Here is a 19,783-nt window from a genome sequence, read left to right as displayed (position 1 = left end):
TAAAATAGTTTTAAATGATAATTGAATAATTGCACTTGTTGCAATCCCTTATTTTTGATCTACAGATTTTAACTTTAAGCATTGTTTGACATTATACATATTGTCATAAATGTGAAGTGTTATTCTCATAATCTATGTGGCAGAAATAGGCATTTTTACACAAATTGTTCTTATTAATGTTTTTCTCTTGCTTAGAGAACCTAATTGGAGCAATGAGCAGTAACGAGTGCTTCAAGTGTGGGCGTACTGGCCATTGGGCTCGAGAATGCCCCACCGGAATTGGTCGTGGCCGTGGAATGAGAAGCCGTGGCAGAGGTGAGTTTGAATCCATACATCTAACTGTGATTGTTCTCTTTCTTTTTGCTATATGCAAGATTGAATAGCAATAAAATAGACTTGTAGCCTTATGGATTTAAATTAATTGAACTAATATTGTCTTTCTCAACCATAGGCTTCCAATTTATGTCATCATCACTCCCAGACATCTGTTACCGCTGTGGTGAGTCTGGCCATCTTGCCAAGGACTGTGATCTTCAGGAGGATGGTAAGTATTAATAAACAATGAAGAATAAATACTTTGTAACAGTTAAAACTTCGTTAAGTACATGTCCCACAACGCTATCAAGGTTTTATAGTCTTGTTTATATTCTTTTTCTTATTGTGGAAGCCTGCTATAACTGCGGTAGAGGTGGCCATATTGCGAAGGACTGCAAGGAACCCAAGAGAGAGAGAGAGCAGTGCTGCTACAACTGTGGCAAGCCTGGCCACTTGGCTCGTGACTGTGATCATGCAGATGAGCAAAAGTGTTATTCTTGTGGGGAATTTGGACACATCCAGAAGGACTGCACCAAAGTCAAATGCTATAGGTAAAAATTGGTCTTAATACTAAGGTGGGCATTAATCCTACACTAATATTTCAGATTGAAAGGACTGATTAACACACTAATATGCAAGAGCTTTTTTCAGTTGCCTGTTCCAGCAAGCATCCCATGAATTTAATTTGAATACTTTATTGTAACCTCTATCCAGAATTTTATGAATACTAAAATTGCTATGTTGTGCTTTAATGTTCAGTATGTATTAATACTGCAGATTATGGGACATTATTTTTCTCTTGACTAGCAATATGTTTAAATCCACTTTGTCACAAATGCTGCAGCAGGTTTATGTACATATATTTTTCATGAGGCTAATGTTGGTTTTGTCTTATTTCAGGTGTGGTGAAACTGGCCATGTAGCCATCAACTGCAGCAAGACTAGTGAAGTCAACTGCTATCGTTGTGGGGAGTCAGGACACCTTGCACGGGAATGCACAATTGAGGCTACAGCTTAACTGTTTTCCTTTGTCGCCCCTCCTTTTTCTGATTGATGGTTGTATTATTTTTCTCTGAATCCTCTTCACTGGCCAAAGGTTGGCAGATAGAGGCTACTCCCAGGCCAGTGAGCTTTACTTGCCGTGTTAAAGGAGGAAAGGGGTGGAAAAATCGACTTTCTGCATTTAACTACAAAAAAATGTTTATGTTTAGTTTGGTAGAGGTGTTATGTATAATGCTTTGTTAAAGAACCCCCTTTCCGTGCCACTGGTGAATAGGGATGGATGAGTGGAAAGAGTTAAGTCAGACCAGCAAAGCCTCCCTGGGTTCCATGGAAGTGATCGCATGCAGGAGGAAATAAGCTGGAAGTGTCTGAACTTCCACAGTAATTAATTCTATTACAATAATGGCCTTGGATTGTCTGACCTCAGTAACAGTTTTAACACCAAGTATTTATATCGGGCCTTACCAAAAGCATATAGCGAAGTGGAATAAACAAACAATGCACATGCCTGTTAATGGCCACAAGAGTGAGGGAGAAATTGAAGTAACCGTAATACAATAAATGAATGTCTAATGCGAGGTAACAAGGGAATGGGAAACATTAAATATTTCAAACTAAATCAAACCCAGAACATCAGTGCTTGAGCATACACAATTTGGAGCTATTCAGGACTTGAAAAGAACTGCATTTTCACAGAAATCAAGATGTTATTTTTGTATACTATATCACTTAGACAATTGTTGAGTTTCATTTGCTTGTAATCAGTTTTTAAAGTCAGATGGTAAAAGCAATTGAAGTCCTAGAATATAGAAATGTAATTTTAAACTATCAATAAAGCTGGAGGAGGAAGGGGAGTTTGACTGAAGTTTTTTTTTGTTTGGAGTTTATTTTTCAGGTACATGATAATATTACATAGATAAATGTAGAAAATGCTGAACAATTGACTATTGTACTAATGTATAAACAAAGTTAATTCCTGTATCATTTAAACTGTAGAATTTGTTAAATATATCACTTCAGAAGCAGTATTTGCATTTTTTTTCTCTTAGGTGACAAGTGTGATATAAATAGGAGTGCTCATTTGCTCCTCCTGTAGGTAAAGTGAGCCACAGTTCAGACAAAAAAGTGCATTGGGAGCATTAAAGCTTGCAGTTTTACCACTGGTGGAATGGTGGAAGGAATACTGAGATCATATAAAGGATAACACTGTTGAGGACATAGAAAGTATCTTTACATTCTTCCCCTGCTTTTCAGTACCTAACTCACTAAAAATCAAACTGAAGCTATCACAGTCACAAAAAAATAAACCTATAACACTGAAAATATAAGGTGCACCATGTAAATATATTTTATAATTTATTGTTTCACAAAGATGACTGAAATCAATCTTTTAGAACTGACTAGCAGTACTATGACTTAATATCAGAACTTAATCTGTGACATGTTAATAGACATAAAAATTCTGATATTTGACAAACACTGAGCACCTTGAGTTAATACTGCCTTTGTTGGGAAAAGAGTCTGCAGAGGCTTAAGATAAACAGTTCTAAGATTGAAGTTCATTCAGATGATCATATGTTCTCCTATAAAATGGCTGCCATCATTTGTTTTCCTCCGGATGCAGTTTTGAAAGGGCATAATGACCTGATAAAAAGAGATCTCAACCTCAGAAAAATGGTTGTTGAGGATGATAAAGATGGCTATAAAGTCCTTGCCAAAGAATTTGGCTTCAATCAATTCAGAGTCACAAACATAAAGAAAGTGCAATACTATCACATTCTTAAAAATGGTATGTCCAACAAAAGTTACCCCAATAAGAAACACTACTGTGGAAATTCATAACCTCAATATTGCCTTGTATCAGTGGTAATGAGACCAGAAAAATAGAAAAAAAATTAACTTTGAAAATATCAAAGTAGGAACCACTGCTCTCTGGAAAGCATATTGTCATATATGTTTGCCAAACAATCTGGGTGATGGGGCAGACTTGGAAACGTTCTCTGAGGACAAATAAAATGTCATGAATGACATTGTAAGTTTAGAAAAAATGAAACTATTCCATCAAAACCCATCCCAACTTTGAGGCGATGCTCAAAGTAACAATTTTGGATTTCTTTGACTGCAGGACCAAGGCTGCTTGAAATTATTGAGTGTTAAATTCTGCATTGCATCAGCATTATTCTACAGGAGAATGTTAGGGAAGTCAATGGTCTGAAGTTTAAATGACTTGAGGATTGCAACAGAAAGATTCAAAACAACTAAATCTTAGAAATGAATGGCTGAAGCATTCACTTTTGGAATGACCAAGTCGCCCTGACCTTTATTCAGTTTATGGTATCTGAAGCAAGCAGTTATGTGAAACAGCCCAGTACTGTAAAGAATGAGAAAACCTTCACGTGCAGGGAGAAATTTAGCTAAAGGAATTGCTAAGAGATGCCACCAGTTGCTAAATCTAAAATGTTACATACTTTTTCTAGCAAAGACATGATACAGTACACTTATCTTGATTTATAGTGCTTAAATTCAGATTACATACCATATATCACAGTGCTGTACACTTGCAGATAGATAGTTGGAAGGATTTCTAACATCTCGCCACTATATAGTGTCACCCAGAGTAGGACAAATACAGCACACCTAAAGGTTGAGGGCAACACCAAAATTAGATCAATGACAAGGGCGAAGAAATGAACCTGAAGGAAAATAGTGCACCTATGAGAGCAGGACCCTCAGTTTCATATCCTGTCAGTTAAAAAGCTTACAGCCAGTTATCACTGAATCTATGTCTAAAAGTACTTTATTAATACAATAACTACAGCATTACTTCTATTTCAATGATCCATGATTGGAAGCTGGATTTTTAATCAGAATGACTAGTAACGAATTCTTGGAAACCAAAAACTCGCACTTGTTTGTAAAACTTCAAGAAATAGTTAAAAGCAGTAACTGCGTTTTTATGCTGCTTTTTACATGAAAGCATCTGATTTACACAAATATAAAAGTGTTACAAATAAAAAAGTTTATAAAATACATTTAACTTTATTTTTTAAAGGGTAAAAGAGAAACAGAAACAGATAACCCAGCCTCAGGTTTTCAGCAAGCAAAGGTTTTCCTTTTTCCTTTACTTAAAAGTTTTCTCCTAACTCCCTTTTTCAGGGGGCGGATACTTCTGCAGACCTCAGCCCGCCAATTCCGCAAGTTTTGGGTTTTGGCTCCGCCTGGCAATCACCGTCAGGCTTCGCTCTTAAGCGTGAGATGGCATTTAAAGGAACTGGCCGGAAAACAAATACGTTCCTGCTTGGAAAATACATCCATCGCCCCATCAGTGTTAGAATGAGAGGCGAAATCTCTGAGCATATCAGGGCTCTTACATAAAAGTCTATGTACGCTATTAGCGATTTTGCCTATTCATGGCAGTCTACGCAAACTGCAATAGACGACCGGAAGTCGTTATAAAGGAGTACAAGACTAGAGGATCTTTGCCGCTGTCGATTACAGGTCAATCTCTTCCGGGTTATCTTGTTCTTTTTCAAGATACGCTTCCGGTTGGGCGTCAGGTTTCGGGGCAACATCGTGTTCTGCAGCGGCTGCAACCATGGTGAGTGGGTGGGAGTTCGTGTCGGATCGCAGGATCCAGCGCAGCTTCTCGTGTGCTTGATCTTCACGACCCTTTGGATTTTCTGCCAGTTTTTATACGGCCGGGGTTAGGCAGGCACATGTGAAGAAGGAACGCTCCTCTGGAAGTTAGGCATGGGAGAGAATCGAAGAGAAGTTGTCGCCCTTCGCTGTCCTGTACAATTATACCACTGTAGGATAGGATTAAATTTGGATATGATTCAAGGTGTATAAGAATGAGTCTGTATAGGGCCTGGAGGAAAATACAAGACTTGCAGTTGAAGATTGAGTGTAAAAAATCTTGTGCAGTTCAATATAATATTTTGACCTGCCAGCAAAATAAATACATATTTTAAAAAACACTAGTTTTGTTATGAGTGCACAGTAAATTACTAGTGTCCAGCACTATATTTAATAATAGCCCTCGAATTATTTTTAAACAATTGTGTATAATTGGATTTTACATAGCAATTTTACATCACTTCTGTGGGTCACACACACTTGTTATGCTGTTTTCCTTTTGGAACCAGACTATTACTCTTGAAATTGCAGGAATAAAACTCATTTTGAATCCTGCAATGTATTTCCTATCAACTCCCTTGTTTCTAGATTTTTTTTAAAAAAAATAGTTCTGTCATGACTATCATAAGCACAGTCAGATGCTTGCTTTTGCATGTTAGTTTTTTATATTCCTAGTTGTTGATTTCCTGTTCTGTGGACTGTTACGTTCTGTTGGATACCTGATCATGTTGTTATTGACTGCTAGAATGGCATCAATCATTAGACCATTAGGAAGTGTCTAAGTATTTAGTTATTTTTATTCATTTAATTATATTCTACCCTTATTTTCAAAAATAACTCAAGGTGGTGAACATATTGCATAGAGCTTCTTCCTATTTCCCCACAATAAATGGTGTGTTGGGCTGACTGGCCCAAGGTCACCCAGCTGGCTTTCATGGCTCATGCAGGATTTGAACTCATGGTTTCTTGTTTTCTAGCTGGTGCCTTAGTCACTAGACCAAACCGTGAAACTCCTTAGTTTCACATCAAATGTGACACTATGAATGGCTCACAACTCACAACTCAAATTAATCCTCAGTGATGACCAAATCTATTTCTCAAGAGACATGTGAAATTATAATGGAACTCTTCACGTGGAAGCTATGGATTTTTCATATTGGATTGATTTAGCAGGATTTTTTATTTCTTCTTGTAAAATTCTCCAAACTTCATGTTATTAGTATTCCTTTAAAACAAATAACAATTCTCTCTCTTCTTTAAGGCTCGAAATGCAGAAAAGGCCATGTAAGTACAATTTGAACTTTGTTTTTTTAATGTGAGAAATTGTCAGCCTATTTTTTAACAGTTGAACAATTTGCTATATTTGTTCTACATATAAAAGCATTTTAATGATTGAGAGAAATAATCACTATATATCTTAATGAAAATCCCACTTCCCTTCAAATACTAGTGGAGAAAAACAGGATATCATTCACGTGCATTGTGGTTTCAATCTCCTTTGATTAAGAAAATATGATTCTGGTTTGTAGACCAATATGTCTTTGTGGGGAGTTGCTTTTAATTTCCATCTCCAAAGAGAAAAATAAACTCTTACAGCATAAAAAATACAGTTTAAAAACTTTGAATTGAAAGCTTTTTCTTCAGGCTTAATTGTGTTGGATAATCTAGCACAGAAGTTTGAAAGGATTAGTCCAAAAGATTGTGGCATTCTTTCATTTTTCTATATTAATAAGGCTTAATCACATTGTAGTTTTGTTTTTCTTTCCTCATATAATAGCATTTATTTGATAACTGTCTGATTTGTTTGTTTAGAATTTTATATTTAAAATATTTTTAAGGAACAGAAGCAATTTTAAAAAACTTAAAAACAATGTTCTACCTTAAAAGATGCAGACTATATTCATAATCGTTTTTCTATGTTTAGTAACTAATGTCTGTACAATTTTTCAGATAATGAATGCAAATTGCTTTACAGAAATAAGTCAGACTTTTTATTTACCCAGTACTAATCTTCTAAATTAATGTTTGCAAATAATTTAAAAAAAAAAACAGATGTTGAACTAAGCTTTCTTCCTTTTAGGACTGCTTTGGCAAGGTTTCGCCAAGCTCAGCTAGAAGAAGGAAAACTTAAGGTAACAACGTAGTTAAAAATATTAAAACAAATATACATTTAAATACAGAGACCACTCTCCACTGAGAAGTAAAACATACAAATGAGCTCTTAAATAACGTTAGGAATTAAGTCTGTAAATGCAGATATTAATCTTGGCTGATTGATATGAGATTATTTTTTCTCAATTTCACCCCCAAAAGCTGGGACTAGCAAGATATTTTTCTGTGTAAATATCCCTTCAACATATTCACAATATACACCAAAACGTTATTGATTAAATTGTAATGATCAGTATGGTTAACATGCTAGCTGTTTGGGCAATATAAACCATTTGAAGGAACCCTTCACAAAGCAGTCCTCCCAACTTGGTCAGACTATCAAGTTGGCCATACCTCTTTAAAAGTCTCATGGTGTTGCTTTTTCCATCAGAATTATTTGTGAAATAATGTGGCTTATGCTGATATTAGTTTTGAAACTGGTTATTTAGGGACTTCTTGCTTTATTAGTATGCATATGGAGAATATTTTTGCATTGCCTGGATTAATAATGTGATGCCTGAACATCAAACTGAGTTCTAAAGTTAACTACTATATAATGTTCTAATATACACATTTATCTTCTCTTCCCTGCTTTGTTGATGTTATATGTATTTTGCATGTGCAATTTAAATGAAAGCATCATTGCAGTTATTGATTGAAATTCAATGTAATAAATTAAAAAGGTACAAAATAAAATATTCAGGAGTTTTCATATCTAAGCAAGATTGCTTCTGCAAATAGTCATTCTGTTCATGCTGGTGATCTTCTCCTGGCATATTCTTTTTGCTAAACACGAAGTAAAATTTTAGCACAAAACAGGCAAATTTAGGATTTATGTAAAATTGGTTCCAAAAAGTTCTTCAGAACAAAGAGGAGGATATACAAGGATGCTTGTGTTTTAATTGTTTTTATTTTATCTGTGAGTGCATATTTCTATAGGTAGTCCTTGAGTTACAATTATTTGTTCAATGACCAAAAGAATACACTTCTTTTGTATTGTATAAACTTCTAGTTAAATTGATTGCAACTGAATAGAAATGAAAATAAATAAGACCCCACATAAACCATAGGACAGATCTGAAATAAGTAATATAAATCTCCCTGACTATAGTATAAGATATGAACAATTTGGTTTTTTAAAACAAAATGCTCAAGTAAAAAAATTGGGAATGATGCACAGGAAGTTTCTAATATATACTAATCTCTTGTAGAGCAGTCTTTGTTTCAGTACTATAACTGAAAGTCCTGTGCTTTATAGAAATCAAGCTTCTCTGAAACACTCAACATTCTGACAAATTTTACAAAACAATTAGAGATATTCATATGTTCTCACTTGTTATCAATAAAGGATCTCTAATATTTCAGACCAATAATTTTCGTAGTGGAAAACCAGCTATTTGACATTTTGATCTGCACATAAAAATTAAAATTGAGAATCACATGGCTGTCCATTGATACAGTATGCTATCACGGGTTGAATGCCATGTCATACCCATATCATTGGATAGCCATGTGATCCTTAATTTTAACTTTTATGCAACAATGTTTTTTTTCAATTGGTTGGTAAATTAGTATAGCTATTATGTTTGTATCGACCTATTGTGTGTATAAGAAAGCATGTACATTAGCTATGTAAGTAAACAAAAATAAGTTGTTGGAAAGTACCGTATATAGCTTAATGCTAGGATACTGGTAATACATTTGCTTGTTTCAATAGGAGAGAAGACCTTTCCTTGCATCAGAATGCAATGAATTGCCCAAAGCTGAGAAATGGAGACGACAGGTTTGTTTGTTTTTGAGATTATGTATCAAATTTAAATCTGTAAATGAAGTTTGATTGCATATTTCTATAGGTAGTCTTTGAGTTACGATTATTTGTTCAGTGACCATTCAAAGTTATGCTGCTACTGAATGAAAAGACTTACAGTACAATTAGTCCTCAAAGTTCTGGCTGTTGTAGCACCCCTGTGTTTACTTAAGCAAAATTCAAGCATTTGTCAATTAGCTTGCACTTGTGATTGGTTGCAGCCTTCCATGCTTTTGTGATCACTGTTTGTGACTTCCGCTGCCGGTTTTCCACAAGCAAAGTCAATGGGGTAGCTGGCAGAGAAGATTGCAAGTAGCTCAGTTAAGTCTTCCCCTACACCCACGTTTCACTTACATCACCATGCCTTCCCCCACCCCCACCCCTTTTCTCGCCCTTACTCTGGGCCTTCTTTCTTCAGCCTTCCTTGCTTGCAGACACATATGCACGCTTTTCTCATTCTCTTTCTCCAGCTTTCCTGAGCTTGCATGGACCTCTCACATTCTTTCTTTGGATTCCCTGTGCTCACGCACACCCCATGCTGTCTTGCCCCAGCCTCCTTGAGCTTGCACGTGCCCTGCACTCTCTTCCTCTGCTCTCACTTTTCCCAGCCTCTCTACCCTCACATGCACACATGTCTCCTGTGCTCTCTTTCTCCAGCCTTCCTGAGCTTACATCACACCGTAGCACTCCCTGTTGCCTGTGCTGAGCTTCCTAGGCACCCCCTCCATCCACTTGTAGCACCTTTGCCCTCTTTGCCTTGAGACTCCTTCCACTTCCCACTTAACAGCCCATTTGTCTGAGTTAGGATGACAATCAGGACTCCCTAGATCAGTGGTCGCCAACTGGTGGGGTGCGGGAAAATGTTGGTGGTCCGCAGAGAAATGTCCCCCCCAAAGCAATTAATCCAGGCTGCGAGGGAACACAAGGCTACGCCGTCCACATGGCCCGTGAGAACCCTTCCTGCCCACTCACTCCTTACCTGGCAAGCTTGCCTACTAAGTTGCTATTTTTCCTTTTTTTCCCCCCCGACCATTAGCTGTTCTGCTGTGCTGGGAGATTTAGATTAGCTAGAAAGCAGGAAATCATTGCATTTCTTGCTTTCTACCTAGTCTTTAGATCTTCCTTAGGACTGAACCTTCCTTAGGACTGAAGCTTCTATTATTCCGTGCAAACTCACGGCAAGCAAATTTTATGTGACAGACTCAGGTAGCCGATGGTAGATAGATCTCTGAATGATTCTGTGAGCAACTCAATCTGCCTTCTTGCTTTGTCTGATTTTGGGTAAAAGTTTCTCTTTTTTAATAAAAAATCAATATGTATATACATGATGTGTTGTGCGTTATTTTTGTGAGTTTGCTTTCTCTCTCTCTCTCTCTCTCTCTCTCTCCCTCTCTCTCTCTCTCTCTCTTTCTCTCTCCCCCCCCCCCAAAGTAAGTTATGTCACTTACTTTGATGTACGAAACTGCCATATTGCAGGGCATTATTGGAAGGTGAAAAAGATGTAAGTATTTAAATATCATTAGGTCCAAGGTCATCTATTCTGTGTACACAAATTTGTTAGAGGTCAGAATGAGAAGAGCAAGAATCAATTAGAATCAAAATAAGCTGGAAGGATCTTTGGAAGTCTTCTAGCCCAGCCCCCTGCTAAGGCAAGAGACCCTATACCATTTCAGACAAATGACTATGCAGTCCCTTCAGAAAAAACCTCCAGTGATGAAGCTTCTATAACTTCTGAAGGCAAGCTATTCCACTAGTTAATTGTCCTCACTGTTAGAAAGTTTCTCCTTAATTCCAGGTTGCTTCTCTCCTTAAGTAGTTTCTATCCATTGTTTCTTGCCTTGCCTTCTGGTGCTTTGAAAAATAAGTTGTGGCAGCCTCTCAAATACTGAATATTGCTAACATGTCCCCATAGTCCTTCTTTTCTCTAGACTAGCCAAACCCAAATCCTGCAGTTGTTTTTTGCAGCTGCAGAATTTGAAGCCTTATATAATATTATATGTAGCTCTGTGTTTGCAGTGTTCCTGATTTAATGAGCTGTACTAATTGCCTTGGCCCTCAGCTCAACCACTGCAAAACTTTACAGAACAGATGCTTCAGACATGATATAAAGACAAGTGATGTAAGAAAACCATGTTATTTTATACACAGGGAAGATGAGCAGATTTTATGAATGAAAGAACTTTATGGGAGACAGTAGTCTTACGGCCAAAGTACAGTGAGATTAGGGACATATTAGGCAGGTATAGTAACAACAAAAATATTAAAGTCTGACAAATGGCATAAGCTTTTATGAGCAATTGCTTGATCAATTAGGTAAAATACAGGTATTTTGTTTATCAAAGAAAATCAGAATAATTATTAAAAGACAGTGGCTTTGATCTAGAACTGTTTTTATTTTACATAAATAAATTGGATTCTATTAACATGAATTGTGTTGCATTCTTGGACATATATAAGTATTTATTAAGTATTTAAGTATTAAGTTACAAGTGTCACCTAGCTGTTCAAGAACACTAAAAGCACAAATGGCTAAAACGAAGATTAATGTGATATTAAAGGTATTGTTTATTCTTTCAGCCAATTCTTTTTCAGAGATTCAAATGGAGCAACACAATTAAAATATAAAGATATACTTTTTGTACAGTGAGTGCTTTAAACTAGGCAGTATAAATCAGTTGGGGAAATATTTTGAATGTTTAATATTTACAATCATCCCATTTGGGAGTTTTGCACATGGTCGCCAAAATAATTGGTCTCCCATCCATCAACCAAGCAACACTTTAACAAAGTAGACTATGGTGCAAATGTTAACTAGTATAGAAGGAAAACTATGTCGATCATATCTTACTATAGTGCATCTGATGAAATAAGCTACAGCTCACAAATTAAAGTTTAATAACATCCAAGTTCAGATGTTAACCAAAAATCTTACATTTCTAAACACGAGATGTCATAGTGTAAAACAGGCTACTTTTTCAAAGAAAAAAACTAACCATTGTATATTGTTTCTTTTCAAAAGATTATTGGTGAAATTTCCAAGAAAGTGGCTCAAATTCAAAATGGTAAGTTCTTAATGATGGGAGTAATCTCAATATCCTTCTGTAACTGCAAAATTTAGTTTTCAATAATATTTAGTTTTCAATATTATTTAAATCTGCACCTTTTCCTAGTTGGTAATTAAGGAATATGGTACCAAATTTATGAGGAAAATTGATGCCAGTATTCAAAAACATCTGTAAAATGCGCTCTTTTATCCTTTTCTCTCTCTACCCTCCTTGGCCTGTTACAGTTTTTGTGTTCTGCACACCTATATAAATATTTAAGTTGTAATCGTATGAGAGGATTTGCCTTTTTTATTTAAAACATACTATTTTTTAAATAATTTGAAGGCCATTAAAGTTATCCAGAAGCAAAAAGAAGTTATTGAAAGGAGAAAAGCAATATGAGAGATCTTTTATAATTCCCATGAATTTTCAGGATAGAAAAAGTATTGTTTCAATTTAAAAAGATCACATGATAAACTGTATTTTCTTTTTTAAAAATAGCTGGTTTAGGTGAATTTAGAATTCGTGATTTGAATGATGAAATCAACAAACTCCTAAGAGAGAAGGGCCATTGGGAGGTCCGTATAAAGGAGCTAGGAGGACCTGATTATGGAGTGAGTATGCAGTAATATTTGTAAGAAAATGCAGAAGTATAAGTGTATTATTCCTAAGTTGTTAATAAAATATTTGATAAAGGAAAACATTCGTATACATAAATTGCTAGTTCAAATATTTTAGACTCTCTATTGAAATAATCTCTTTGAATACTTCCTGTACAATTTGGGCAAATCCTGGTCACACCAGTTGGTTAAAAATATCTGAAGTCATGTGAAGTTTTGTTTACAGAGATAAAAAGAAAAAAAATACTTTTAAACTTAGGGCTCATCTCCCTTAAAAAACATTTTATAGAGAATTGGCCCTAAAATGCTTGACCATGAAGGAAAAGAAGTTCCAGGAAACAGAGGTTATAAATACTTTGGAGCAGCTAAAGACCTACCCGGTGTTCGAGAGCTTTTTGAAAAAGAGCGTAAGTATTTGCACGTTGATTGGACTATTACTGTAATCAATTGCATGTAAATGTGTGTATGTGGGTGTGTGTTAAAGTTATTTAAAGATAAAATGATATCTTTGTTCTGTTTTTTGATCTTGTGAAACCAGAGTTGTTTTGGAGTTGGGTGCAGGCAGTCCCTGTGTTAAAAAAGTCAGACTTACAAGACAGCCCATACTTCTGAACATGCCTGTTGCTAAAAATGTCAGGCAGTGTTCTTACTGGAGTTGATAAGCCATTGAAGCTGCACAATGTTTTTATTTGTTTTTGTTTTGTTTTGTTTTTGCATTTCTGAACTGCCTATCTCCCTCAAAGAGAAACTATACAATAAAATGTCAAAATATAAAAATATTAAGCTAGAATTAAAATTTCAAAATTAAAATTTTTAGAAGGAGGCAAGAATAATTAAGTCCTGTTAAAAGTTAATTTAAAAATTAATTTAAAAGATGAAGGGAGGATTCTCAGGGTACCAAACAGCCCTGTGGCTGTATGTTCCTTTGGGATTCCCATATTAGGCCACAGAGGTATGTTTTAACTCTTTTTTGGAAGTCCAGGAAAGAGGAGCCCTGTCTCATCTCCAAGGGGAGAGAATATTATTCCACAGGACAGGAGCAATGGCAGAGAAGGTTCTTTTCCTAGACCCCACCAGTTGGAGTGTGTTAACTGATGGGATCTGCAACATAACCTTCCCTGTCTTACTTGCTGGGGTGGGCTGATATGTTGAGATGAAGCCTGTCCCTTAAATAGCCTGGCCTTGAGCCATGTAGGGCTTGATAGGTTAAAAACCAACATGTTAAATTGGACCCAGAAGCAAACTGGCACCCAATGCCGTTTGTGGAACAGAAGTGTGACATGTGCCCTTCTCTGGGCATCCAGTATAGCTTGTGCAGCTGCATTCTGCACCAGATGGAGATTCTGGGTACTTTTCAAGGGTAGCCCCATGAATGACTTGAGTCTCCCCTATCTAGAAAAGGATGTAACTGACGCATATCACAGAGTCTGTGGATATTAGAAATGGACAGTTTTAGTGGTTCATACAAATATTACACGACTTCAGCTGTTCAACAACTCAAAAAATGAGAATGCTATTCATCATTTTTAGTAATATATTGTCTGTTCATAGGTACAAATTCCAACAGGTACAAATCTGAGTTAAAAACAGAGTTGGGAATGGAATATATTCTTAACCTAAGGAATGCCTGTAATGTTATCTTTGATTCTTATTATTTCTTCTATATATAAATTACATATTAAATAATTAATTGGTACATTTCATAACCATATTTGTCATATGGTTATGTGTGGAGATCCTCAATCATTCAGGTCTTGGTTGTCCCAAAAGTACTTTTCAAAAGGCAACTGGAATTTCTTGGGTTTTTTTCCTTGAAAACATTTCATTTCTCATCCAGTAGCTTCTTCAGTTCAGTTTTTCAGTTCTTCAATTTAACAAATATGGGGCAATTGAATATTAACTTCACTGTGCATTTAAAAATTAGAATATTTCTATGAAACAGCATGGATGGTGCAACATCTTAATTTTTTTTTTAGATATGTTCAGGTTATAATAAAATGGTAGAACATTTGAAATCTAAGTAACAGTAGCAAACAAAGCAGCTGCAGTTTTCAAGTCATCCAAAAAGAAGAGAGTTTGATTATATCTTGAGAAGAGACTGAAGTAAAAATAAATTCTCATAGGATGTACTCTGTTCAAGAAGTCCTTTAGCTTGATTAGGTTCATTATGAGCACTAGTAAAAGTTTAATTGAACCTGTGACCTAAAATCTGATCCTTTATGCTTCTATTTTATTTTTTGAAAATGATTTAATTTATTCTATTAGCCCTTCCTCCTCCACGGAAAACTCGAGCTGAACTCATGAAAGCTATTGATGCAGAATACTATGGCTACAGAGATGAGGATGATGGTGTCCTGGAACCACTGGAACAGGAACATGAAAAGAAAGGTATAGGAAATAACTGTTGGCTTTCTGAAGTGCCATTTACAGAAAATTATTTGTAATTCAAATCAGTATTATTTACTTTAACAGTAGCCAGAAATGGATTTTCAGAATATTAAAAACAAGCACAAATTAGGCTGAAAAACAGCTTCTATCCCAGGGCAGTAGCTCTTTTGAATTCTACTGTATAGTGCAGTGTTGGTGCGGTGTTGCGGGTTTTCGGTTCAATGTGTGGAGTGTGAAGGATGTGTGTTTGTGTTTATTTTCATGGTCATGATGTGCACTGAAGATGGTGTTTGATTTCATTGTATCAGGTGCGATGACAATAAAGTAAACTAATTTTGGTAGCCCACAATGGCTTGTATTAAATATTCCAATTCTTGAATATGAACTTACTATTCTATGAGATTCACTCTTCATCTTACTCCACGATACTCCAAGGATCTCTTCTGTTACTTAACTACCTGGAGGAACCTAGTTATCAAGTAATGGTCAGATGGGAGTAAACATATCAAGAGCTTTGGTTGCTTTTCTGTTCCAGATTCATAACAAAGTTGCTACCAAATTGTTGTATTTTCTATTGCAGGTTGCCAATAACTTTCTAAAAAATTATAATTGCTAGGAATTTAACCTCAAAACTCCTGCATTTAAAGTATGCACGACTATGTCCCATTCCAAAAAGTAAAGTACTATTGGAATCTGTTGAAGCTCTTGATAATTTATAAATCAGACAATTCATATATTTTGTATAATCATGTTACCCACTGTCTAGCTTGTGCTGGCATCTTGATGTAAGACTTGCATTAGCCTGAAGCCAGTGATAGCACTAATCTGCAACTTCTAGGTAACTTTAGCAAAATGTCAAAGCATAGGTGGTTCCTAACTCCCATGTATGAACAGAATATTCCATTCCACAAATAAACGGGGCTCCCAGTGTAGTAGCAGAAAAATCCTTAGAACGTTCAGTTCAGTCTTCAGTGAGCTGAAATTCTTAATGGAGCCTTCTATTTTCAGTTTGTCACGGGAATGATTTATCGGTGAGAGCTTTCTGTCAACTCCTAAACAAAAATTTATCTTGATAACCAAAAATTAGACTGAGAGTACACTTCCAAAACATTCTGGAAATGGTTAAATCTCCAACTGCTCCTGTTGATAAGTCACCAACATTAGATGTCCTCCTAATACATTAAATTTATAATTAGACACTGTAAACGCAATCAGCTTAAAGGTCACTTCAGAAACACCAGGAAGAGTTGGGTAGTAGATAGTAGTACATGAGCAGAATCTCAACGTCTTAATGGGTTATCACAAATGTGTATGTCCAAATTTTCAAATACAATTTTTCAGTAGAGATATACAGTACATTCCTAAAGTTTGCTACTACTTCACTAAATGGATACCAAGGAAAGAAATTGTTTCTTTATTTCGTAAATATTGTTCCCAAAGATCCAACATGAAGTTGGCATCCTATCTGAAGGTCAACTCCCCCACTAATAAGGTGTCAGATTAGGAGTGAGAAAATTCAGCTTGTGGTCTGCGTTTAGCCATGGAATTCACTGAGTGACTTTGAGTCTGTCACTTTCTCTTAGCTCATTCTATTTCACTGAATTTTTGGTATGGGGAAAAAAGAATTTATGTATGCATTTATATATTTATTTCCTGCCTTCTATTATTATTACAAAAAAACTCAAGGTGGTGAACATACCCATCACACCTTCCTACTCCTATTTTCCCCACAACAACCACCTGTGAGATGGGTTGAACTGAGAGTGACTGGCCCAAGGTCACCCAACTGGCTTTCATGGCTAAGTCAGGACTTGAATTCATAGTCTTTTGCTTTCCTAGCCTGGTGCCTTACCCAGTAGACCGAACTGCAGACTCTACATTTGCGTTTTGTTTTAAAGCATAACCTCCTGTACCAAACATTTTCAGTACCATGGCTGATGAGCGAGATTGGAAGCTTAACGACTCTTATTTTCTAGCCTAATGCCTATATCGTATAGCCTTTTTCTGAGAAGCAATCAGATGTTTTTATTCCTACTATTTAAGGGAGTTCAGTAAATGCTGCTACCATTTATTGGTAAGCCTGACTGAATCTATTTTCATGGTAATTAACTCCAGAATGGATCCTATTTATCACATGGATACAGAGGAAATTAATGCATGTGTTTTAGAAATGAATGGACCTAAATAAAACTAGATGAACGAAAATAAGGAAATAACTAAATTGCCTCTTTTAATTTTGTTAAATTTCTGTAAGTGAATGTGAGTGATCTCCCAGTAGAACTTATTTCTTGTCAACAAGAGTGTCTTGCTGTGTTGCTTTTGAATTCACAATACTGTTGTGTTTCAAAGATTTACACAAATAATAAGATAAGATAGATTTAAAGAATTGTGAACTTGGAAAGGACTCCCAGGTAGTCCTTGAGCTGTGGCCAGTCACTCAACGACCATTCAAAGTTTTGATAGACTTTTACTCATGAACCATCCTCAAGTTATGACTGATGCACCACCTCTACCATCACATGATTTTAGACATGTGGCAACTGGCTTGATTTTATGACTGACTGCAACATCCTGGAGTCACATGATCACATTTGGCAAAAAGCACCCTTTGGATAAGTTAGATTCAAATTTACAGCCATATGATTCACTTAGCGATGGTGGCAGCAGGCTTAACAACAATTATAGTTTAACAATTATAAAAACAATAATAGAATAGAATCCAGTCAGTTTCGCCTGCAGCAACTTACAACCAAAATTCAAGTTGCAATTGTGGTTGTAAATTGAGGGCTAGCTGCATTTAATCCAGTCCCCTGCTCAGTGTAGGTATCCAAGTTAAAGTATCTCCAACGAATACAGTAAATGCAGTGGCTAGACTCTACATAGACCGTTTGAACAGAACAAGTGAAAAAGAGGTTACTTCTCTTTTGATACTAATTTCATTTTCAATCTACTTTTCATGTTAGGAATTTTCTGCCACAAACTATGTTCCTACATCTTATATATCCATAATTCTATATTTTGACCTTTGGATTGGTGGAGAGACATCGTTTCTGGTTCCTGGATCATGCTTGTCTTTCGGTCTAGTCCTTCATAGTATGCAGCATAAAAATTCATCTTGCAATTAACAACTATTCTAAGTTCTTTTCACACCTACAGAAATACCTCTGTATGTATATATATTCTTCAGCAAAGAAACTGGCGTTTGTCTTTATTGAATTTCATCTAATTTCCTGCAATCCATTTATTTAAACTCATCAGTACTGTTGAGATAGAAGGTCAAGAACTGAACTTGACTTGACTCACTACAGTATGATGAAGAAACATTGGGAAGCACCGAGTACAGTTTTCACTCCAGCTATGAATATTACTTCATGCCAGTATAACCATGTCATTAATTATGGTGTCAGAGGATACTTTGTTAAATGTTCTGCTGAAATCAAGAAACTATGTCTGTGGCATTTGCACAGTTTACTGCGGAAGTTACCTGATCAGAACAAGAGATAAGACTAATCCGGTAAGACTTGTTTAAGACAAATCCAAGATTGCTTCTTTTCAAGACGCATACGGGTCAGTATCTTTATGATTCGTACAAGAGTTTTCAGAGGTCCTCTTTCAGACTGACTGATTTATAATTCCATGGATCTCCTCTCTTCCCTCCCTCTTCCCCCAGGCATTTCTTTCTGTTTCTTAAAAAGAGGAACGTGTTCTGTCTTCTAAACCAGACATTAGCAATCAGAAGTGTTATTTGGAGGGAACGCAGGTTCAACCTGTTATTATGTTTCAGTATCGCTGAATCTAGCACATTTTGCCTAGAAGAAAGAGCAAAAAGATTCTAATGGCTGTCTGCGACTCCTCAAAGCAGCAGCACCTTTTCCTAGGACCACATGGTTGCCCTCCTTCATCTGCTATATGATCCTAAGCAATGGCCTATTTGACCTGAGGAATTAAAAAATGGTGCTACATTCATCTTCCCACAGTCTTTTTGTCTTCAACTTTAAATGCTTTAAGCCTATATTGGCATTCCTTCACTAATTTTAACCAAATGCATTGTAATGTATCATCAGGCTAATTAATTTGGATTTCCAAGCAGAGGGGTATTTTAATATTCAGTGCATTTCCTCCATTTCTGCTGATTCTCTTTTGAAAAAAAAGGTACATTATGTCCCCTTGAACTGTTACTTTATTGAGTCTTGATTATGCCTAATAAATCATATTTGGCTTCTTTTACTAAAAGTTCTTGTTCATTTGGTATATTATTTTCTTTCAGATTTTCACTGTTTACTATTTGTTTAGTATAGATATATGCCACCCAGAATCAATGTTGAATTGAGCATCCATATAAGTATTGATTACAAATAAAATTATAAACATCTCCCCATCTTTTTTACAGCTTCCAAATGTCTGTTTCTCCAGTGACCACAGTATTGATAGTTTCCCTTTTATAAGTTCTGAGTTGCATAATTAAGTTGCTTGTATTTTATATAAAATATAAAAGTAAACAACACTGACCACTGGGTCATCTTTCAAGGCAGTCAAACTGGCGGTTCGCGGGCCATGCCTACCCCAACTCTGCAAAGGCAAAAAACACACGTTGCGATACATCATGTGACATGATCCAGTTTGACACCCATGTTTTAATGTAAAGATGGTGCAGTTGGATATGACCAGAGTGAATATTAAATGTTCCTGTGATCATCTAAGTATATCATAAATAGAAAAATAAATAGAAAAATAATTATAGTGGCAAACAAACTTCAATAATAAGTCAATATTTACATATCCTAAAGGGAGTGTCCACTGTAACAATGAGTAGTTGCTGT

At 35.9% G+C, this 19,783-nt stretch overlaps 2 protein-coding genes across 4 annotated transcripts in view; both read left to right on the top strand.

Annotated features, from left to right (window-relative positions):
* CNBP (CCHC-type zinc finger nucleic acid binding protein) overlaps positions 1-2,342 on the top strand; it is a 549,700-nt gene extending 547,358 nt beyond the window's left edge. The window contains exons 2-5 of one of the 2 annotated variants that reach the window (XM_087923956.1): positions 195-315; positions 452-544; positions 668-866; positions 1,216-2,342. In XM_087923956.1, coding sequence (XP_087780082.1) covers positions 213-315; positions 452-544; positions 668-866; positions 1,216-1,333 — 513 coding nt within the window. In that variant the 5' untranslated portion in view covers positions 195-212 and the 3' untranslated portion in view covers positions 1,334-2,342. Of the gene's footprint in view, positions 1-194; positions 316-451; positions 545-664; positions 867-1,215 lie in introns of both variants that reach the window. The other variant, XM_087923955.1, reaches the window with a different exon arrangement.
* Positions 1-19,783, top strand: part of SYN2 (synapsin II) — a 131,366-nt gene that overhangs the window by 67,879 nt on the left and 43,704 nt on the right. The window lies entirely within an intron of this gene.

Source organism: Pseudonaja textilis, chromosome 2 (genome assembly GCF_049901715.1).
Source record: "Pseudonaja textilis isolate UNSWEBS1 chromosome 2, rPseTex1.2, whole genome shotgun sequence".
In the NCBI taxonomy this organism is placed as follows: domain Eukaryota; kingdom Metazoa; phylum Chordata; class Lepidosauria; order Squamata; family Elapidae; genus Pseudonaja; species Pseudonaja textilis.
Note: the sequence above shows the minus strand (reverse complement) of the source record. Positions and strands in the feature narration are given on the sequence as shown.